The following is a 15,213-nucleotide window of genomic DNA, read 5'->3' as shown; positions in this document are numbered from 1 at the left end:
TCCACACTACCAAGTATCCGACCGTTAGCCCAGTACCCCATCTTTTTATTACTCTTACCAAAGTGAATCACCTCACACTTAGCTACATTGAACTCCATTTGCTACCTTTCTGCCCAGTTCTGCAGCTTATCTATATCCTGCTGTAACCTGCCACATCCTTCCTCACTGTCAACAACTCCTCCGACTTTCGTATCATGGGTACAATTACAATATTTAAAAGACATTTGGATGAGTCTATGAATAGGAAACGTTTGGGGGGATATGGGCTAGGAGCAGGGACTAGTTTAGTTTGGGATATTGTGTGGCATGGACTGGTTGGACCGAAGGGTCTGTTTCTGTGCTGTCTGACACAATGACTCTATAAACGAACAAGGCTGAGCCTGAAAGCAAAGTTCTCAACATGAATAAAGATGATTTTAACAAGATCAGATATGATTCTGCAGGAGTGCAGTGGGAACAGATAGTTTTTGGTAAAAATATTCCAGAACAGTGGTATACATTTAAGAAGGAAATCAGGAGAGCACAGGATTAACATGTTCTCATATCAACAAAAGAATGGAGACATCCAATCCGATGAGAACCCCATATATCAAGGGGGGATGCAAGAGAGGACAAAGAGAATAAGGAGCCTTCAAGATCTTAGAGAATTCAAAACTGCAGAATGTAGTACAGAATGTGTAAGGGGAAACAACACCACGAACATTGGTTGGGTAGGGATTAATGAGGATTACAGGAAAATATAGATGGCCTGGTCAGATAGGCTGATCAGCAACAAAAGGAATTCAATCCAGATGGAAGTCTGAGGTAATGTACTTGGGCGGAACAAACAAGGCAAGGGGACGTGGGCTGAATGGTGGGTCCCTGGGAAGCACAGAGAATCAGAGGGACCTTGGGGTGCATGTCCATCAGTCCCATTAGCTAGCAGGGCAGGTGGATCAAGTGGGGAAGAAGGCTAATGGCATACTTGCCTTGATTCTGCATGCAAAGGATCTGAAGAGTTGGGAGATTATGCTGGGACCATAGGAAAGATTGATTAGGCCACAACCACAGTACTGCGTGCAGTTCTGGAACACAGATTTAAGAAGAACATATACCAGGATGGATGGAAGAGCTTCAGTTCTGAAGAGACATTGAACAGACTGTAGTTTTTTTTTCTGAGGCGGGGGGGAGACTCTGAACAAAGAACAAGAAAATTACAGCACAGGAACAGGCCCTTCAGCCCTCCAAGCCTGCACCGATCCAGATCCTCGAACTAAACCTGTCACCTATTTTCTAAGGACCTGTATCCCTCTGCACCCTGCCCATTCACGTATCTGTCTAGATACATCTTAAATGACGTTATCATGCCCACCTCTCCCACCTCCGCTGGCAATTCATTCCAGGCACACACCACCCTCTGCGTGATGAACTTTCCACACATATCTCCCTTAAATTTTTCCCCTCTCATCTTGAACTCATGACCCCAAGTAATTGAGTCCCCACTTTGGGAAAAAGCTTCTTGCTATCCACCCTGTCTATACCTCTCATGATTTTGTAGACCTCAATCAGGTCCCCCCTCAACCTCCGTCTTCCTTATGAAAACAATTCTAATCTACTCAACCTCCCTTCATAGCTAGCACCCTCCATACCAGGTAACATCCTGGTGAACCTCCTCTGCACCCTTCCAAAGCATCCACATTCTTTTGATAATGTGGCCTAATCAAAGTCTTATACAGCTGTAACATGATCTGCCAACTCTAGTACTCAATACCCAGTCCGATGAAGGAAAGCATGCTGTATGCCTTCTTAGTCCACTCTATTGACCTGCATTGCCACCTTCAGAGAACAATGGACCAGAACACCCAGATCTCTGTACGTCAATTTTCCCAAGGGCGTTTCCATTTACCGTATAGTTCGCTCTTGAATGGATCTTCCAAAATACATCACTTCGCATTTGCCCAGATTGAACTCAATCTGCCATTTCTCCGCCCAACTCTCCAATCTATCCATATTCTGCTGCATTCTCTGACAGTCCCCTTCACTGTCTGCTACTCCACTTATCTTAGTGTCATCTGCAAACTTGCTAATCAGACCACCTATACCTTCCTCCAGATCATTTATGTATATCACAAACAAGTGGTCCCAGCATGGATTCCTGTGGGACACCACTGGTCACCGTTCCCCATTTTGAGACACTCCCTTCCACTACTACTCTCTGTCTCCTGTTGCCCAGCCAGTTCCCTCTCCATCTGGCTAGTACACCCTGGACCCCATGCGACCTCACTTTCTCCATCAGCCGACCATGGGGAACCTTATCCAATGCCTCACTGAAGACCATGTATATGTCGTCTACAGCCTTTCCCTCATCAATCAACTTTGTCACTTCCTCAAAGAATTCTGTTAAGTTGGGAAGACATGACCTTCCCTGCACAAAATCCATGTTGCTTATCACTGATAAGCCCATTTCCTTCCAAATGGAAGTAGATCCTATCCCTCAGTATCTTCTCCAGCAGCTTCCCTACACTGACGTCAGGCTCACCGGTCTGTAATTACCTGGATTATCCCTGCTACCCTTCTTAAGCAAGGGCACAACATGAGTAATTCTCCAGTCCTACAGGACTTCCCCCGTGTTCAAGGATGGTGCAAAGATATCTGATAAGGCCGTAGCTATTTTCTCTCTCGCTTCCCTCAGTAACCTGGGATAGATCCCATCCGGACCTGGGGACTTATCCACCTTAATTCCTCCCTCCTTATCCCTGCTTGACTTAGAGTAATCAAACATCTATCCCTAACCTCAACATGCGTCATGTCCCTCTCCTCGGAGAATATTGACGCAAAGTACTCACTAAGAATCTCACCCATTTTCTCTGATTCTACATATAACTTTCCACCTTTGTCCTTGAGTGGGCCAACCCTTTCCCTAGTTACCCTCTTGCTCCTTATATACGAATAAAAGGCTTTGGGATTTTCCTTAACCCTGTTTGCTAAAGATATCTCGTGACCCCCATTTAGCCCTCTTAACCCCTCAATTCAGATTGGTCCTGCATTCCCAATATTCTTCCAAAGCTTCATCTGTCTTCAGTTGCCAAGACCTTACGTATGCTTCTTTTTGCCCCTTAGCTAGTCTCACAATTTCACCTGCCATCCATGGTTCCCTAATCTTGCTATTTCTATCCCTCATTTTCACAGGGACACATCTATCTCATCAATCTCTCTTTAAAAGCCTCTCACATATCAAATATGGATTTACCTTCAAACAGCTGCTCCCAAGCTGCACTCCCCAGCTCCTGCCAAATTTTGGTACAGTTGGCCTTGTCCCAGTTTAGCACTCTTCCTTTTAGACCACGTTTGGGGGCACATGACTAGGATATATAAAACTGTGAGGGGCATAAATAGGGTGGACAGGAAGAAACTTGCTCCTGATGGAGGGATCAATGGCCAGGGCAGAGGTTTAAGGGAAGGAGCAGAGGATTTAGAAATATTTTTAGAACCACCCAGAGGATAATGGGAATCTGTGAGAGTGGTACAGGCCAAAACCCTTGGAATATTTAACCAGTATTGTGATGTGGACTTGTGATGCCAAGGTATATAAGGCTATGGACCAAATACTGGAAAATCCAAAGATGTGCAGGTCAGGTGAATTGGCCTTGCTCAATTGTTCATAGTGTTAGGTGCATTAATCAGAGGGAAATGGGTCTGGGTGGGTTACTCTTCGGAGAGTCAGTATGGACTTGTTGGGCTGAAGGGCCTGTTTCCACACTGTAGGGAATCTAATCTAATCTAATTAACTAACAGTTAGGTTGTTGTTTCAAACCTCTTTCTATGACTAACGTGATTCTGACTCCTCTTCTCAGATCTGCTGTAAAATCTCTCCAGCCTCTTCCAGTCTATTCATTTTCTTTAATATTATTTAATAAACATCTTATTACTTGTGTTAGAATGACACTGGGAGTCTCTTTCATAACTGAACTCTACAGTTAAAGGAAAACAAAGTCAGGATCTAGCAAGACCAGACCTGATCTGTCAAGGATTTACATCAGCTGGAATCACAATATCATGTTCCTTTCACCAGCTGGCTTAAGGGCAATTAAGGAAGGAAAATAAATGCTGGCCTTGCCAACAACATCCACATTCAATGAATGAATTTTAAAACAAGTTTATTTCCCAATTCTGGGTTAGCATGAAAGACCCAGAGTAAATTAGAACCAAGAAGATATCAAGTTTTGTTGACATGGAGGTCACAGGATTCCAGGGAGATGATACAACTTGCCTCAGCACTCTTCAAGGAGGTACAAATCTGGCAAAAATATTGTGCTGCTACCCAGTTACCATTCTAATTGCTCCACAGGCAAATCTACTGGCAACACTATACATCAAGAGTCACTATGTGAGCGATATCAAACTGTTATGTCAGCAATATTCAGTACATTCAGGCAGAAGGAATTTAAATATATATTAAAAATACCAGTTGACAGCACTTGGAAACTGGGGGGTCCTTTAGAAAACGTCACCTTTTCTGAATAGCTCACCTTGCAACTGCTCGCGATGCCCTGATGGTAGTGAGACCGGTCAGAGTCTCTGAGAACTGTGTATAGATGGGTGACAGTGTGATAGCTGTGAGCCGCTTGAGCTCTCTTGAGGTGAAGCGATAGTAGCGCTGCATGTAGAAATACAGGATAACCAAAGGCACCAGAACAAGCAAGATCCAGGGAAGACTGTAACTAATCATCAGCAGTGTCCCAAAGAGACCGTAGGTCGTTGCCAGGAATATGTTAAGGATGAAGGGTAGTGTGTCATCCACACAGTAAAGATCAGATGAGAAACGGTTCACAATGCGTCCAACAGGTGTCACATCAAAGAACACGGTCGTTGCCTAAAATTGAAACACAACACCTTAAAAAACAGTGCCGCGTTTTCCCAATTTCCATTCATAATGCCTGACCAGCCAGGCATGCTATTAAGAAATATATACATTACAGCTAACTCCCACACTGCCTTCACCTGTATGTGTCATTTATTTTACAAGAGGAGTGTTCTGCATGATGATCAGAAAGAAAACTCATCTTTGCACTTCCAAATCATCACAGAGTGGTTTTAGAAGGACCTTACACACAGCACGCTCAGAGCCTACAATGCATTGCCTCAAGCACTTCAGTCGTGAACACAATTTCCATTCTGTCTTTCTGGGGTAACTTGATGAATTTGGGTCAGTAAGTGGAACACAACATAAACTCCATATGGATAATGTATAACAGAAATTTTGTGAGGCAGAAGGGGCCATTGTTCCCATCATGTCTGCACTGGCTTTAAGCAAGTTAGCTCATAGTTTAACATCTGTCAAATGGAAAATGTTCAAAGCTATTAAAAACATTCTAACTACACTCCTGAGGAACGGTCACTCAGACTGAAGCATTAACTCTGATTTCTCCTCACAGATGCTGCCAGACCTGCTGAGTTTTTCCAGCAATTGTTGTTTTCGTTCCTGATTTACAGCATCTGCAATTATTACGGTTTTTGTTTAAAATGTTGAAAGGAAGAAGATTTCAGAGATGAGAAAAAACCTTCTCGGGAGGCTCAGTGCCTTTGGAATTCCCTTACACAACAGGAAATGGAGATGGAATCTGACAATTGTTTAAGGCAGAGGTAGATACCTACTTGATAACAAACAGAATAAAAGATTATTCATAAGATCCTAAAAAACAGAACAGAGGTAGACTATTCAGCCCTCTGGCCTACTCCTCCTTCTCCAGGATCTTGGCTGATTCGACGTTCTTCACGTCCAGTTGCCTGCCTTTTCTCTGTAACCTCTAAATCCACAAGACCATAAGAGATAGGCGCAGAAATTAGGCCATTCGGCTCATCGAATCTGTTCCGCCATTCAATCAGGGCTGTTAAGTTTCTCAACCCCACTCTCCCACACACGCCCTATAACCCTTGATCCCCTTGAAAATCAAGAACCTATCTCAGTCTTAAATGGCCTGGCCTCCATAGCCTTCTGTGGCAATGAATTCCATAGATTCCCCACTCCCTGGCTGAAGACGTTTCTCCATTCTGAAAGGTCTTCCCTTTACTCTAAGGCTGTCCCCTTCAATCCTAATCTCTCGTACCAATGGAAACATCCTCCCAACACCCACTCTGACCAGGCCATTCAGTATTTTGTAAGTTCTAATTAGATCCTCCCTCATCCTTCCCGAGATATGGGGGCCCAAAACTGTGCACAGTAGTCCAAATGTGGTCTGCCATTTCTTTGCCCACTCTCCCAGCCTCCCCAAATCCTTCTGCAGCCTCCGTGCCTCCTCAATGCCACTTGTCCCTCTACCTGTCTTTGTATCTTCTGCAAACTTAGCCAGAATGTCTTCAGTTCCTTCATCTAGATCATTAATGTATGAAGTGAAAAGTTGTGATCCCAATACTGAGCCTTGCCGAATACCACTTGTCACTGGCAGCCATCCTGAGAAGGATCCCTTTATCCCCCCATTCTCTACTTTTTGCCAGACAGCCAGGCGTCTATACATGTTAGCACCTTGCCTCTAACACCAGGGGCCCTTAGCTTACTCAGCAGCCTCCTGGGCAGCACATTGTCAAAGGCCTTAGATTAGATTAGATTAGATTACTTACAGTGTGGAAACAGGCCCTTCGGCCCAACAAGTCCACACCGACCCGCCGAAGCGAAACCCACCCATACCCCTACATTTACCCCCTACCTAACACTATGGGCAATTTAACATGGCCAATTCACCTGACCTGCACATTTTTGGACTGTGGGAGGAAACCGGAGCACCCGGAGGAAACCCACGCAGACACGGGGAGAACGTGCAAACTCCACACAGTCAGTCGCCTGAGGCGGGAATTGAACCCGGGTCTCAGGCGCTGTGAGGCAGCAGTGCTAACCACTGTGCCACCGTGCCGCCTTCTTGAAGTCCAGGTAGGTAACATCCATTGGCTCCCCTTGGTCTATCCTGCTTGTTACTTCCTCAAAGAATTCTAGCAGATTTGTCAGGCATGACCTCCCCTTGATGAAACCATGCTGACTTTGCCCTATTTTACTGTACACTTCCAAGTGTTCAGAAATCTTATTCTTCACAATGGACTCCAAAATCTTACCCACAGCCGAGGTTAGGCTAACTGGTCTGTAATTCTCCATCTTTTACCTTACTCCCTTTTTAAACAGTGGTGTCACGTTAGTGATTTTCTAGTCCTTTGGAACCCTCACAGATTCTAGCAATTCCTGAAAAATCACCACTAACGCCTCCACTATCTCTTCACTCCCTCCCTTAGAACTCTGGTCCAAGTGACTTATCCACCTTCAGGCCATTTCAGTTTCTCTAGCACTTTCTCCTTGGTGAAGGTCACCACACTCAGCTCTGCCCCCTCCTGTCTAGAAGTTTTGGGATATTATTTGTATCTTCCACCATCAAGACTGATGCGAAGTAATTATTCAGTTCCTCAGCCTTGCTCCCCACTACTCTCTCTCCAGCATCATCTCCAGTGGTGCAAAATTCACTTTTGTCCTTTATATATCTAAAGAAACTCTTACAGTCTTCCTTTATATTACTGGCTATCTTACCATCATACTTAATCTCTTCTCTCCTTATTTTCTTCTTGTTTCCTCTGTTGGTCTTTGTAAGCTTCCCAATCCTCTGGTTCCCCACTGTTCTTTGCTCCATTATATGCTTTCTCTTTTCCTTTGATGCTATCCCTGACCTCCCTACTCAGCCATGGTTGCCTCATCCTCCCTGTACCATGCTTCTTTTTCCTCTGGAAGAATCTCTGCTGTCTTGCCTGAATTATTCCCAAAAACTCCTGCCATTGCTGTTCCACTGTCTTTCCTGCTTGGCTCCTCTCCCAGTCAATTCTACCCAGCTCCTCCCTCATGCCTCTGTAGTTGCCTTTATTAAGCTGTAATACCGTTACATCTGATTCCAGCTTCTCCCTCTCCAATTGAAGAGTAAATTCAATCATATTATGCTCACTGCCTCCGAAGGGTTCGTTCACCTTAATCTCCCTTATCAAGTCTGCCTCACTTCACAACTAATCAAGGATCTATCTCAGTCCTAAATATACACAAAGACTCTTTCCCCACAGCTTTCTGTATCAATGAGTTTCAAGGACTCAAAACCCTCTGAAAGAAGAAATTCCTCCTCATCGCAGTCTTAAATTTGCACCCCTTTATTCTGAGATTCTGCCCTCTAGTCCATAAGTCTCCCATGAGGGGAAACATTCTCTCAGCATTTCCCCTGTCAGAATCCAGAGTGTTTCGATGAGATCACCTCTCATTCTCCTTAGCGCCAGTGAGTCAAGTCCCAATCTGTTTAGCTTTTGCTCAGAGACGGTGCCATCCATACAAGGATCATCCAAGTGGACCTTCTCTCAACTTCCTTCAATGAAGTGAGATCTTTCCCAAACCAAGGAGACTGAAACTGCTCACAGTACACTGGATATGCTCTCAACAGCAACTTCTCCAGTTGCAGTAAAGCCTCCCAACTCTTATACTCCAAAATCCTTGAAGTAAGCCCCAACATTCCATGAACCTTCCAGATTACCTGCTGTACCTGGGTGCTAGCTTTCTGTGTTTTGTGTACGAGAATCCTCAAGTCCCTTTGTATTGTAGCTATCTGCTGGGTTTTTTAAATAAAACTGTTCTTTTGTTCTCCTTTGCAAAATGAACAACATTTTCTGACATACTGTTTGCCAACTTTTTGTCCACTTACATAACTTCTCAGTACCTCTTTGTAAACGGTGTGTATCCATCTTGCAATCAACCTTCCCATCTGTGTGTGCTATCTGCAAATTTGGCGACAATGCATTCGTTCCCTTTCTCCAAGTCATTAATGTATATTGTAAAGAGTTGTAATCCCAGCACTGATCCCTGTGGAACTGCACTGGTACTGGTGGCTAACCTGAAAAAGGACACCACCTCCCCATTCACTGTTTACTGCCCATGAGCCAGTTCTCCATCCACATCAATACACTACCTGCACCGCTGTGGAGGAGGATCAGGCAATTGCAGGAGAGTACAGTTGAGGTGAAACCCAGATCAGCCATGATCTTCATACAATCAGACTGTACCAAAGAGGCCCTTCGGCCCATTGAATCTGCACCTTCAAAAAACAACTACTCCAAATGTACAGTCCCGCCACCTTCCAGCACTAAGCCCATGGCCATGAATGCTCTGACGTTTCAAGGGCTTATCCGAGTATCTCTGAAAGGTTGCGAGTTTTCCTGCCTCAGCCACCCGCCCAGGCAGTGCATTCCAGGTTCCCAGTGCTCCCAGCCTCTGGGTGGAAGGTTTTCCACACATTTCCTCGAAACCTTCTGCCTTTAACCTGATGTCGTGCCCCTTTGCTATTGCCCCTTCAATGAAGGGAAGCAGCTGTTTGCTATTCATCCCGGTCATGTCCTTCTTCACCTTATACCCCTCTCAATCTTTACCGTTGAGAAAGAAAGCAACCTGAGCTTATCCAGCTGATCAGCTTCTCTTCATTACTGAAATATTCCAGCTTGGTGAATCTCCCCTTCTGACAGTGTGTGGACCAGAACTGCACACACTTCTCCAAGACTGTGGTCTCATCACATTTCAAAACAGCGCCAATGTGACTTTCCTTCTCTTATAATGTATGTCACAATTGACAAAGGCAAGCCTCTTGTATGCCTTGTTAACTACCCGATCAACCGGCTTTGCTGACTTCAGGGATCTGCAGATAAACATTCCACGATCCCTCTATGACTCTGAGTAAGAAGTTGAAAGGTAGATGGCATGCTGGATTGGAATACAAGAAGAAGAACATTCTACACCATACAGAAACTATCCATCTAAAGTAATATGTACTGTTTCAGAATCTCCATTTAGGGAAGGTGGGGGGGGGGGGAAACTTGCTTTGGAGGTTCACTGCACTGACCCCTGGGCTGACAGCACTGTTCAATGATGACAAGCTGAGTAAACTGAGTCAATATTCTCTGGAGTTTAGCGAAATGAGGGGTGACCTTACTGAAACATACTCAATTCTAAAAGGGCTGGGGAATCTACAACATGAGTATATGGTTTCATGGTAAGTGGTCCATCATTGAGTGCAGAAATAAGGAGAAATGTATTTGTTCCAAAGGGTTTGAATCTTGGAAATGTTCAGCCCCATTTTTCTATTGCTGAATATATTGAAGGCTGAACAGGCCTAAAAACAGTCACGAACCCCGATTCTGGACCCCCCCCCACCGGCAGAGATACTACTGATTTAACTGGTCGGCTCCGACAGGACATTGTGCTGGACTGGGTCTACAGCAGGTGATCAGGGAACTAACAAGAGGGAAAAACATTCTTGTGTTCAGCAATCTGTCAGCTGCAGATGTATTTGCCCATGACAGTACCAGTAACAGTGACCAGTGCACTGTCCTTTTGGAGATGAAGTCTCACTTTCCCATTGAGAATACTGTCCATGGTGTTGGGGGGCACTATCACCATGCAAAATGGGACACACTTTGAACACATTTAGCAGCTCAAGACTGGGCATCCATGAGGCGCTGCAGGCCACCACTAGCAGCAGAACTGTACTCCAGAACAATCTGTAACCTCATGGCCCAAAGTGTCCTCCATTCAACCATGACCATCAAACCAGGGGATCAACCCGAGGTCAATGGAGAGGATAGGGCTCTGCCCTCTGCAACTGGATCCTCAGCTTCCTGAGCCCCAGAGCGCTATCAGTGAAGAGAGACAACATCACCTCCTCCACGGTAATCCTCTTCACTGGAGCCCCCCAATGATATGTTCTCAACCCCTTACTGTACTCCCCGTCCACCCACAACTGTGTAGCCAAACTCCATACAAACACCATCTACAGGTTTTCTGATGACACCATCGTCATAGGATGGATATCAAACAACGATGAGTCAGAATACAGGAAGGAGATCGAGGGCTTGGTGTCATGGTGCGATGATAACAACCTTTCTCCCAATATCAACAAAAGAACTGATCATTGACTTCAGGAAGAAAGGAAGAGAACACCACCACCACCCCCCTCCCCCCACCCCCAACCCCCCACCTACCACCACCGCTCTATATCAACGGAGCGGAGACGGAGAGGGTCAAGTTCCAAGGAGTGACGATAATTAACAATCTGTCCTGGATCTCCCATGTAAAGAAGGCACAACAATGCTTCCTCTTCCTCACGCAGCTCTGGAAATTCAGTAAGTCTCTAAGGGCCCTCACCAACTTCTACAGAAGCACCAGTGAAAGCACACTGTCTGGGTGCAGAACGGTCTGGTATAGCAACTGCTCTGCCCAGGATCGTAAGGAACTACAGAAAGTTATGTGCAAAGACCAGACGACCATGGAAACCGACCTCCCATCTATGGACTCCATTTAAATTTCTCATTGCCAACATCATCAAAGAACCCTCTGACCCCAGGAATGGTCTCCTGCAACCTCTTCCATCAGGCAGAAGCTATAGAAGCTTGAACACACTTACTAACAGGTTCACGAACAGTTACTTCCCTGCTGTCATTAGACTGATGAATGGATTTTCCAACTTCAAATAATGGTGATCTTGCTCATGGTGATCTTGCTTCGAGCACTTTTGCAGAGTATCCCGTATGACTCGCACGGTCAAAGCAGCCTATGTCCTCACTTACTATGATCTAACTTCACTGCTCAAAAACAAGGCCTGTCACAGTGCTTTGGTACACATGACTACAACAAATCAAATCAAATCAATAAATCAAATCAAAGGAGAACAATAAATGCTGGCCAGTCTGTGACAAGCACGTCGCACAAATTCTTTCAAACCTTTCCAAGACACAATGCAGAAGTGTGGTGCGATGCTCTCCATCGGGATGTTAGTGAAGCGACACTCATCCAGGAAACAGGGTTGACACCATCCAGGACAAAGCAGTCTACTTGATTGGCACCTCATCCACAAACATCCATGCTCTCCACCATCGGCACTGCGATGGAGCAGCAATGCGTACCATGGACAAGATGTACCACGCAAATTCACCAAAGATCCTCAGACAGCACTTTCCAAACCCATCACCATCAAGGACAAAGACAACACAAACAATTTCCCTTCCATGCAAGTAACCATCCTGACTTAGCCATTTCTTCAGGGTCACTGAGTTAAAGTCCTGGAATTCACTCCATAACGTAATTGTGGATCCAACTACAGCACACAGAGTGCAGCAATACAAGAATTGCACCATATTCCAAAGAACGTCAAAGGACAGGGGACAAAAATGCTGGCCCAGCCAGTTACCTTCATATTACACAATCCCATCAGCCTGTCGGCAATTGGCTATCATTTCAGAGACAATCTATACCCCATCAGCCTGGATTTAGGACCATTCGGCGCAGACATTTTGGCGCGAGTGATTTGGCGTGGCCTGTTTGGCGCAGCCTATTTTGCCGCAGACCCATTTAGGCGCAGAACTATTTTGGCGCAGATATACGGTAGTCATCAACGAAAAACAACATAATAGTAGACTTAGTAAATGGGTAGTTTCCAGTAGTCTGTAGTCATTATTAAGATAACTAGTATCAAAGAATACAACTGTAGAGGGAACTTTACAAGTGATTAATGAGTGCCTAGAAAATTTGCCGGAAGCTTGCCAAGGAACGATGCCTAACAACAGAGCGCTGAAGAAAATGGTTCGTAGGACAAGGAAAGAAATTGGTGCTTACCCAGTAAATCCAGGAAATTTAGAAGAACTTGTAATTCCAGACAGCTTTAAAACATATTCTGTTAATGAATATAATGAAGAAGAATTTTTACTAGCTGACAGAAGTAGCACCACCTGCAGAATTCATACATTTGGAAGAAAAAGGAATGCCAAGTTTCTGAAACAATCAAAAAAGTGATATGTTGATGAACATTCAAAATTTCCTCACCTCTATTTTCACAAGTTTATGTTATTTTAGGGGAAATACATACAGGTGTGTTCCGACTGTTGTATGCTTTACTCCCAAATGAGTTACGAACAACATATGATAAATTAATTGAAATGGTTCTGGAAATACAGCCTGAATGCTGCCCTGACATTATCAACCGTGACTTTGAACTTGAACATCTTGTAGCAAGGCACGACATTCCGTTGAAATATTCTCTTTTTTTCAGAAATTTTGAGGAATCACGGTTAGGTTTGGACTAATCACAGACTCGATGCAGTTGATACACAAATCACTACAAACTACCGAAACTACCCATTTACAAAGACTACTATTATGTTGTTTTTCGTTGATGACTACCGTATATCTGCGTCAAAATATTCTGCGCCTAAATGGGTCTGCGGCAAAATACGCTGCGGCAAACAGGCGGCACGGAATGGTCGCACTCCGCATAGGCCCATAGTGATTTAGCTATCAGCCCACAGACAATCTACACCACATCAGCCTGTAGTCAATTAGCTATCAGCCCACACACAATCTACACCCCATCAGCCTGTAGTCAATTAGCCATCAGCCTACACACAATCTACACCCCATCAGCCCGTAGACAATTAGTTATCAGCCCACACGCAATCTACACCCCATCAGCATGTAAATTAGTTATCAGCCCACACGCAATCTACACCCCATCAGCATGTAGTCAATTAGTTATCAGCCCACACGCAATCTACACCCCATCAGCATGTAGAGCATGTAGTCAATTAGTTATCAGCCCACACGCAATCTACACCCCATCAGCATGTAGTCAATTAGCTATCAGCCCACAATCTACACCCGGTCAGTCTGTAGTCAATTAGCTATCAGCTCACACTCTACACGCCATCAGCCTGTAGTCAATTATCTATCAGCCCACAGACAATCTACACCCCATCAGCCTGTAGTCAATTAACTATCAGCCCACAGACAATCTACACCCCATCAACCTGTAGTCAATTAGCTATCAGCCCACAGACAATCTACACCCATCAGCCTGTAGTCAATTAGCTATCAGCCCACAGACAATCTAAACCCCATCAGCCTGTAGTCAATTAGATATCAGCCCACACACAATCTACACCCCATCAGCCTGTAGTCAATTAGCTATCAGCCCACAGACAATCTACACGCCATCAGCCTGTAGTCAATTAGCTATCAGCCCACACACAATCTACACCCCATCAGCCTGTAGAATATTCGCGATCAGCTCACAATCTACACCCGGTCAGCCTGTAGTCAATTAGCTATCAGCGCACACACAATCTAAACCCCATCAGCTCGCAGTCAATTACTTATCAGCCCACAGACAATCTACACCCCATCAGCCTGTAGTCAATTACCTGTCAGCCCACAGACAATGTACACCCCACCAACTCACAGTCAATTAGCTATCAGCCCACACACAATCTACACCCCATCAGCCTGTAGTCAATTAGCTATCAGCTCACTCAGAATCTACACCCCATCAGCCTGTAGTCATTTAGCTATCAGTTCACATACAATCTACACCCCATCAGCCTGTTGTCAATTATCTATCAGCTCACAGGCATTCTACACCCCATCAGACCGTAGTCAATTAGCTATCAGCTCACACACAATCTACACCCCATCAGCTCACATTCAATTAGCTATCATCCCACAGACAATCTACACGCCATCAGCCTGTAGTCAATTAGCTATCAGCCCACAAACTACACCCCATCGGCCTGTAGTCAATTAGCTATCAGCCCACAGACAATCGACATCCCATTAGCCCGGAGTCAATTAGCTATCAGCCCACACACAGTCTACACCCCATCAGCCTGTAGTCAATTAGCTATCAGCCCACAGACAATCTACACCCCATTAGCTCACAGTCAATTAGCTATCAGCCCACACACAATCTACACGCCATCAGCCTCTAGTCAATTAGCTATCAGCCCACACACAATCTACACCCCATCAGCCCGTAGTCAATTAGCTATCAGCCCACACACAATCTACACCCCATCAGCCGGTAGTCAATTAGTTATCAGCCCACAGACAATCTACACCCCATCAGCCTGTAGTCAATTAGCTATCAGCCCACACACAATCTACACCCCATCAACCTGTAGTCAAGTAGCTCTCAGCCCACAGACAATCTACACCCCATCAGCCTGTAGTCAATTAGCTATCAGCCCACATACAATCTACACCCCATCAACCTGTAGTCAAGTAGCTCTCAGCCCACAGACAATCTACACCCCATCAGCCCGTAGTCAATTAGCCATCTGCCAACAGACAATCTACACGCCATCAGCCTGTAGTCAATTAGCTATCAGCCCACACACAATCTACAGCCCATC

At 45.0% G+C, this 15,213-nt stretch overlaps 1 protein-coding gene across 1 annotated transcript in view; it reads right to left on the bottom strand.

Annotated features, from left to right (window-relative positions):
- The window catches only part of abcc10 (ATP-binding cassette, sub-family C (CFTR/MRP), member 10), a 133,504-nt gene that overhangs the window by 15,689 nt on the left and 102,602 nt on the right, over positions 1–15,213 (bottom strand). Inside the window, exon 13 of the mRNA XM_043675575.1 lies at positions 4,509–4,852. Within this exon, the coding sequence (XP_043531510.1) occupies positions 4,509–4,852 (344 nt within the window). The remainder of the gene's footprint in view (positions 1–4,508; positions 4,853–15,213) is intronic.

This window comes from Chiloscyllium plagiosum, chromosome 3 (assembly GCF_004010195.1).
Source record: "Chiloscyllium plagiosum isolate BGI_BamShark_2017 chromosome 3, ASM401019v2, whole genome shotgun sequence".
In the NCBI taxonomy this organism is placed as follows: domain Eukaryota; kingdom Metazoa; phylum Chordata; class Chondrichthyes; order Orectolobiformes; family Hemiscylliidae; genus Chiloscyllium; species Chiloscyllium plagiosum.
Note: the sequence above shows the minus strand (reverse complement) of the source record. Positions and strands in the feature narration are given on the sequence as shown.